The 8,642-nt window shown below is 43.6% G+C and overlaps 1 protein-coding gene across 1 annotated transcript in view; it reads right to left on the bottom strand.

The window, feature by feature from the left end:
• Positions 1-8,642, bottom strand: part of LOC111951519 (acyl-CoA synthetase short-chain family member 3, mitochondrial) — a 41,257-nt gene that overhangs the window by 31,317 nt on the left and 1,298 nt on the right. The window contains exons 2-8 of the mRNA XM_023969653.2: positions 7,915-8,059; positions 6,681-6,869; positions 5,773-5,907; positions 4,303-4,443; positions 3,382-3,462; positions 3,164-3,259; positions 1,820-1,971 (exon numbers count right to left, since the gene is read on the bottom strand). Of these exons, the coding sequence (XP_023825421.1) occupies positions 1,820-1,971; positions 3,164-3,259; positions 3,382-3,462; positions 4,303-4,443; positions 5,773-5,907; positions 6,681-6,869; positions 7,915-8,059 (939 nt within the window). The remainder of the gene's footprint in view (positions 1-1,819; positions 1,972-3,163; positions 3,260-3,381; positions 3,463-4,302; positions 4,444-5,772; positions 5,908-6,680; positions 6,870-7,914; positions 8,060-8,642) is intronic.

Raw genomic sequence — 8,642 nt, 5'->3', positions numbered from 1 at the left:
ATTTCTGTTGGTAAGTGATGTAATAAAGCCTCATTTCTGTTGGTAAGTGATGTAATAAAGCCTCATTTCTGTTGGTAAGTGATGTAATAAAGCCTACGTTTGAAGCATTCACTCTGCCTCACTGACCCTCTGTACCCGGAGACCCTCTTAGCTCTGGTCCATGGCAGTGGCTTCTCCCCAGGCTCTGTCACGGGCGGCAATAGTTGTTATGGGCTCTGTGGTATATTTCAGCACAGGAATCAGTGCAATTAGCTACGCATGTGGTGTAACTGAGCTAGGAGCTGAGAAGAGGCTACTGCAGTGAGCTTATCAGAGAGAGCGTGATGAATATTTCATATGCTATCCACCCACATCATATTACTACCAAACTGCCTACCGATAACGGTGCCATACACTGAGGAGATACCAGCAACAACCCGTTCATAGGAGCAACCATCCACACGTGAACGAAGGCGTTTTAGTGTCTTAATGCTTAATGAAGTGTTCTCAAAACGCTWGCCTTTCAAACTACTAGTTTATAATCAATTCATGAGAAAGAGGGGAAATAGAGTTGACGTTTTAATTGACATGAATTGCTATTGTATTCAACTTTACTGGATTGCGTTCTTTTTACATTCACTGAGAACATCCAATTTCCTGAGCTGTAAAACAGCTAGTGTCTGCTACACGTCTAGTGTCTGCTTCTTGACCGTTAATAACGCTGCTACTTGTTTGGTAGTAGAGGAGGGAGAAGAATATATTTGATGGTTGTCTGTTTTGTCTCCAGGCAAGGAAACACAAAGGTCAACCGGATATTCGACTACTGTCTGAGTCTGTCTGGATTCTGGAAACATCATACATTGCGGTTGTTGTGTTTGTGCATCAATTCTCTTTCAGTGAATTGCTGTAGTCTTTCACTAACCTGCTCCCTCTGGGAGAAAGACAGTCATGGAAAGATGCTGCATGGCACATGACTAAACCAACAACTGAAGCATAGTCCATCATAACAACTAGCAGAAACAATGTCATGTTATAGTCCAGGGAAAACAATTAATTCAATACCTTTGGGATTTGTGTCTCAGGACTGCCTGCAGCARTCGAGGCAAAACACTGTTCACCAACAGCACACAAAATACCTTCAAATTCTCCACATGCAGATTATTAAATGGCAAACTATGACTCAAGATGAAAACCCCTGCTTTATGACTTTGTGCAACAGGTGTGGAGAAAAATCAAAATAAGTTACCACCACTTCCCCTCTATTTTCACATTATACCTGATCGACTGATACTGTTTCAAAATATTAAGGAACCAAAACGGTATTTTCAACAGATTTATTACCAATTTAAATGATGAAATTTCCTATGGGGATAACAATCACTTCAGTCCCTTGAACCAGGCACCATCAAAGATGGCATTGCCTGGGGCTCTCTACAGCACTCAGTGATTCCCTGTGTGTTTAGCAGCGTGGCAGCAGCACAGTATTACGTAATAGGAATGAATGCCCTGCAGGTGTTTTATCCATCCTGATTAAACCTCAATCAGGTGTAAATGGGAACACAGGTTGTGAGTGATGAGCCTGGGCCTGGCAGGAAACTGCTCCAGCAGATGGACAGAGACTAACAAGAGAGTGGGCAGGCAGCGCCAAAACCTTCAGCCAGTGGGGGAMAACACTGGATATGAATGTAAGGTATCCAGTCCCTGGACGTTGATAGGACTAAAGGGTAGGCCTACTTCAAGTGGGCAGAAAAGGTACAAAACAGAGCTAGCCACGACAGTTGTTGAATGGTCCATCTCTGCAGTGTTATGCCAATATGTGGGGATTGGGTGGTGAGGGTACCTGGTGAGGGGGTACTGAGCCCCTATGACGGAATAGGTGTCCTGCTGGCGGATGGCTCGGATGGCAGTGGGCGCGGTGAACATGGAGGAACAACCATGCTCTGACAGTACGCGGAAGAACGCCCCGGCATCCGGCGTCCCAACAGGCTTGCCCTGCATAGAGAGAGAAAGAGATCCGTTACAAACCCAAACAGCCTGAGGACATAAGCCTACATGAACACGCCAATTGGGTATTGAAGTGTAGCGGTACATTCAGAGCAAGCTKTTTTTAGAGGCTTGCGGTAGTAATGACTCAGCCAGCCACCTATCAAACAGAAGAACAGAACCAAGGCCATAAAGTTTTGTTCCTATTGACGTTCCACAACATTAACACTTCCACTGTGCCGAACAGAATGAATATTCATGGGAATATCTGCTGAAATGGAGACAAAATTACATTTGGAGCCCAGACAGATGGGCTGAAACTGATGAATAGAAACAAGATTACTCAATTGGGAAAGTATTGTGCACCAACAAAAGTCGCAGTGAGGAAGAGCCCACGGGAGAGCGGAACCGATATYCATTCTCTAAAGGTTCAGTCGGCGAGATTTCTCATACAGTAAGGAGAGAGAGATGAGGCGTGAGAGAGACGAGGCGTGAGAGAGAGAGAGAGAGAGAGGGACAGATTAAAATGAGCTGGGAAATCAACAACAACAGACTTGAGGGCCTTCATTTCCTCCCAGTGTGAATATCTATGACTGTGTATTAATCAGTAAGAGGACAGAAGGTCTTGTGTGGAGCAGGGTAGACAGGAGCAGTGCATTCCACAAGGCAAACGCAGCCACAGACAACAGCCTCTGCTTAAAGCCAGGCTGATGATTTCAACACCCACCTCCAATCCTCCAGCAGCCACAGAGACCAAAAGGCTAATGAGGCGGATAGCCTCCATGAGCAGTCCTACCTCCCCACCCCTCTCTCCCAACCCCTGGGGTCATTTCCCAGGGCCCAAGCACAGCAGAATCACCAGCAGCTCTTCATACAAATAACTTCCACAAACCAACCTAACTGGGCCTTTTCGAGCCAGTGAATATTGGTTTAATGAGGCCGGGGTAAATTTGCAATGATGATCATGTGCATGAATATCAAGAGGACGGTTGTCTGAAACCACATATAATCATACGTCATTAGGAGTCAATTTTTCTTGTGCTCATTATCTTTAAATAGAGTAATCTGCAAAGCATTTGTAATCACTGAGTGAAAGGTACAAGTCCTTGAGAAAGTTGAGTTTGTTTTTCTGGAGTCAATTGACCAATAGTGACCCGTTCACAGGTCATTATAATAGGCCTATGTAGGCTACGGTACATACCTCGTATAGAATGGTGGTGTTGCCGTGGAGGAGAGGGGCGTAGCAGATGTAGGAGTGGCCCACTACCCAGCCCAGGTCAGACGCTGCCCACCATACCTAGTAGAGAGTAGGCAGAGAAAGATGAGAGAATCCATACTGTACTATGTTTGTGCATGCATATGGTGTCTGTTCTGTAATACAATGATAAAGAACACTGGAGATGTTTCACATGGACTTACTTCACCAGGCTTGAGGCCATAAATGTTTGCCATGGTCCACGTCAACATCACAGCGTACCCAGCAGTATCCCTGACAACGCCCTGAGGGGAAGATATAGAAAAGAGGCGAATGTTGATGCAAGACGAATGCAACAAGCTCTCAACAGGTTCATTTTTATTTTTTTATTTTACATCAAACCCTTGTATAAATCTTTCTTTTTCAATTCAACTATTTCGTGAGGCCATCTTTACGATGTATGGTAACATAACCTGTAGGAGTTCAGCTGTTTCCTCCATAGATCTCACTGGTGACTACGAGTCTGAGAACAGCAGGCCAGCGGGTGGATATTTCATATTACCTGGGCGCCAAAGACAAAGGGAGCTATCTGGAGCTGTGTTTTTCCAATTTAGAGCCACCTCCGGGCAATTTTTCAACCTCCTGCATGGTTCACCTCATATTCAGTACTACCTGTTCTGGTTTAAACCTTGTCTCATCTATCTCATGGTGGTAAAGTTTAGAAAGAACTTGAATCACATTTGCAGAGCCATGGAAAGTCTACTGCAGTATATGATACTCATCTCTTCCATTAAACTGTGAAATTGACTGGCTTCCTTATGATAAAAGTCGTCAGACCCCACTGGGCAAAAACTGTTGAATCAACGTTGTTTCCATGTCATTTCAACCAAAAAATGCAATGTGATGACGTTGAATCAACATGGAAAATGGATTGGAAAAATGTAATCATCGTAAGYGAGTGTCTTCTGCTTATTCACCCAACTTTCAACCTAAATCCAATGAAATGGTGACATTTTTTGTTGATTTCACGTTGACAACTCAACCAAATGTCAATCAAACCTAGACGTTGAACTGATGTCTGTTCCCAGTGGGACTTTACACCCCTTCCTGTAATGAACGTGTTGTGTCTAGTCAGAGTGCTGTACCTTAGGAGTTCCGGTGGTCCCAGACGTGTAGAGGACGTATAGAGGATGGCTGGCAGGGAGAGACACACAGTCATGAGGACGTGCAGTGGACATCTCCTCCTCCCAGTCCAGACTGAGGTCAGGGTGCATGGACACCTTCTCCTGTTGCAGACAATCAACCAGGAGAGATGTATTCATTTCCATGACATATTCAAGAGACACACATTCAATCATTTTTACCACGTGGACACGAAAGACAGATTAAAACAGATCCATTAGTTGTGCACAACTCAACACGGCTCATCCGACCACCAATGCCATATTGTTCAAGAAACGTTTTTTATAGTCGTCACAACTTGGGTTTTCAATTGTGCATTTTTCAATAAGTGAGCTTTCATGATACAGAACCAGCGGAATTCAAACTGCCCAAAGGCCGAGGGAAAGGAGAGAAGACCCCCAAAACCTTGAGTTTAAAAAAAATTGTTCTCTCCTCTTCCCAAAGAATAGAATCCAGTAGTAGGACCCTTCTCTGATTAATGAGGGCCTTATGGGTGTGTTTTGAATTCCACTTCTCTGGAACCACTCGCTGCCTTTTCATAGTGATTACTAGAGTGGTTTAACATTCACAAGAGCGGCAATTTACCAACGACTTCAACTACAAAAAAAGGGGGACATCTCATATTCTCCAACAGGGGAGGTATGGTGATTTGCTCAGACAGTTTCCATGACAACATACAACGTATCACCTTAAAAGTATCCTCCCTGTGTTGCATAATCAAAAATAGCTACTAGGGTAACTGAGCATAAAGGTAACACAGCAGCAATCAGGGTGCAAAGCCCCAGTCATTGTGATACATTCCAAACATAGGTGGTACTAATAAAATAGGTGTGRAAGATTGCCTGAGCAGAGTGATTACAATATTTTGCAAAGCATTTTTAGAATGATTTCCCTGAGCACAGATTTGGCTGTTTTTATGAACGGGTTGAGAGGAAACTCATTTCAGTTTCCTGGAGTGCCAACACATTACTGGAAGTGGCTGCAGGCTGTTTTGTGGGAAATTGACTGTCTTCTATTCTACCGGTTCTGCCTGGTTTCACTCTGACCCTGTGCCAGGCTTCCCACCACAGCCTAGGGGCACATCTCAGCGTTGAGTGTGTTGCGTGATTCAGTCCCTCATGCGCACCGTTTCGCTCTCCCACCTTTGTTTCAACAGGCCGTTTGGGAGCGACAGATCTGTCGAACCATCCATAACTCCATACAAGCTCAGGGCTGAAATAATCGGATGTATATATACACTGGAACCGGATTCGTGGTCCATTCAGGAAGTAATAGCATTAGGTAAGAAATAGAGAGGATAATGTAAAACTATTGCATGTCAGCAGAGTTATTGTCTTTGGGACATGACAGGCATCTCTCTGAGAGTTGAAGTTAGTGAGTTAGGCCTTACCACAGAATAACATACTACAGTATTCTATCTCTATGGACCTCACCATGCCGGGCCGGTTGTAGATGAGGACCTTGGAGGGACTGTGAGAGCTGAGCTCCAGGGCTTTCTCCACCAGGGGGATGTACTCCACTCTCCTGCCAGGCTCAATGCCAAAGGAGGCCGTCACTATCATCTTGGGCTGGAAGACACAGCATTCACACAGTGTGTTAGTGGTGCCTCTTAAAAGAAACAAGACTTAAGAGATGTGATACAACACAGCTCAACAAATGCATTAGTCTGAAATGGACTTAAGAACATTCTGAAAGTAATGTACTATCAATATGACCGATATTACCTCTCAATTACTATCTGCACACCATGATACCTTCCTCGGGTTACTGATCAAATTTAATAAGGGATCTGAAATTACTGTCTCATTCCACATAGAATGAGTGTCACTAATATGTCCTTCATTCTAATATAATATAAAACTCAACTCTACCCAAATGCTTGAGGAGGAATCTTCAGCAATAGTGGAGGTGCTCCTCTCTGAATGTTATATAGGCCTGGAACTTAAAAGGCTTTAAGGTCTGGCTTAAATAGCTTAAAAGGATTTCAGTATATGCAATTCAGCGTCAGAGTCGCATACTGGCTAATATCCCTGCCGCTTTGATGAAATCCCTCCAACAAAGTGCTTCACTTGGCTTCAGTGAGACCTTTATCTACTGCAATATTACTGTCTCTGTGACTGTGAAAGTGGGCCATCAACTCTTCTATAAACAGTCCTATAAATGTGGCATGTACATTTCACATTTAACCATTAAAACAGATCTGACAGTGGAGAAAATACCAAATAGCAAAATATATTTGAGTGCATGGTCCATTTCAAACTAAATTGAGAGAACAAAGGGACGTGTCATCCAGCATATCAAACTAAAGAGACACAATGTGAAGCGATGATGGTCGGCTGACCTTGGCATGGTCGATGCGGACAGACAGCTCCTTGGAGGCGAATCCCCCAAAAATGAGGCTGTGCGGGGCTCCGATCCTGGCACAGGCTAGCATGGTGAACATGGCCTGGGGCACCATGGGCATGTAGATGACCACCAGGTCGCCCTTCCACACCCCGTGTTTCACCAGGACCCCAGCCAGCCTGGACACCTGGGCAGAGAGGAGGGGAAAGGGTTCAAGCTGCTTAGGAGAGGCAATACTATGTTACAACATACGGGTGAAAATGTATATTTAGAGGGATGTCCTACAGTCTAAATTAATATCTACAGTGTGAAGAGGTTTGTTAAGATCCTTACCTGTTCCTGTTTAGTTTCTCATAAAGTGGGTTGAGATCCTTACCTGTTCCTGTAGTTCTCTAAAGTGGTTTGAGATCCTTACCTGTTCCTGTAGTTCTCTAAAAGTGGTTGAGATCCTTACCTGTTCCTGTAGTTCTCTAAAAGTGGTTGAGATCCTTACCTGTTCCTGTAGTTCTCTAAAAGTGGTTGAGATCCTTACCTGTTCCTGTAGTTCTCTAAAAGTGGTTGAGATCCTTACCTGTTCCTGTAGTTCTCTAAAAGTGGTTGAGATCTTACCTGTTCCTGTAGTTCTCTAAAAGTGGTTGAGATCCTTACCTGTTCCTGTAGTTCTCTAAAAGTGGTTGAGATCTTACCTGTTCCTGTAGTTCTCTAAAAGTGGTTGAGATCCTTACCTGTTCCTGTAGTTCTCTAAAAGTGTTTGAGATCCTTACCTGTTCCTGGAGTTCTCTAAAGTGGTTGAGATCCTTACCTGTTCCTGTAGTTCTCTAAAAGTGGTTGAGATCCTTACCTGTTCCTGTAGTTCTCTAAAAGTGGTTGAGATCCTTACCTGTTCCTGTAGTTCTCTAAAAGTGGTTGAGATCCTTACCTGTTCCTGTAGTTCTCTAAAAGTGGTTGAGATACTTACCTGTTCCTGTAGTTCTTTAAAAGTGGTTGAGATCCTTACCTGTTTCCTGTAGTTCTCTAAAAGTGGTTGAGATCCTTACCTGTTCCTGTAGTTCTCTAAAAGTGGTTGAGATCCTTACCTGTTCCTGTAGTTCTCTAAAGTGGTTGAGATCCTTAACCTGTTCCTGTAGTTCTCTAAAAGTGGTTGAGATCCTTACCTTTCCTGTTAGTTCTCTAAAAGTGGTTGAGATCCTTACCTGTTCCTGTAGTTCTCTAAAAGTGGTTGAGATCCTTACCTGTTCCTGTAGTTCTCTAAAAGTGATGGTCTGCTTAGTTCCAGTCACTGGGCTGTCATAAATGATGGCCGGTTGATCTCCTCGTCCGCTCTCGACATGGCGATCCACCGCATTGTGGCAAACATTCAACTTCCCCCCGGCGTACCTTACAAAGAGGAGATCCCACATTAGAGGCAGCATATTGTCATTAAGAGCCAATAAATAACTACTGTAATACTTTCACTATAGATCTGTCAATGTTATGAAATAACATAAAGATAACAGTAAGCACAGTAGCTTAGTCTGCAATTAGAGAATGTGTATGATAAGATGAACAGTCAAAATTGACCGTTTTTCCTGCAACGTACAGGATCTATGTACAACCCCAGATCTTTTGATGAAATGGGACTCTCAACTCATTATGAGCTCTGTTGAGGTACTGAGGTGCTGAGACAAGCAGATGGTGTCTGGATTCCTGTTGTTTTAAATATGCACGCACACAGAAAGATGAGACATCATGCACAGTCGCTCTCTAGCCATATGCCTTTGGTTTTAAAACTATTGCAACACTGAGGTCAATCTAGAGAGCATATGGGATTTTTACCATGCAGAATTTAAGGTTCATCTTGTGAGGTCTGCCATCAAATACTTTGGACAGCTATACATGGTTTAATGTGACCTTGGTGCACAAAATTAATTCTGACAACCATTACAAAATATGTAACAATTAAGCACAACTGCATTATATT

This window comes from Salvelinus sp. IW2-2015, linkage group LG24 (assembly GCF_002910315.2).
Source record: "Salvelinus sp. IW2-2015 linkage group LG24, ASM291031v2, whole genome shotgun sequence".
Taxonomy (NCBI): Eukaryota; Metazoa; Chordata; class Actinopteri; order Salmoniformes; family Salmonidae; genus Salvelinus; species Salvelinus sp. IW2-2015.
The sequence above is the reverse complement of the archived record's forward strand: the minus strand, read 5'-3'. Positions and strand labels throughout refer to the sequence as shown.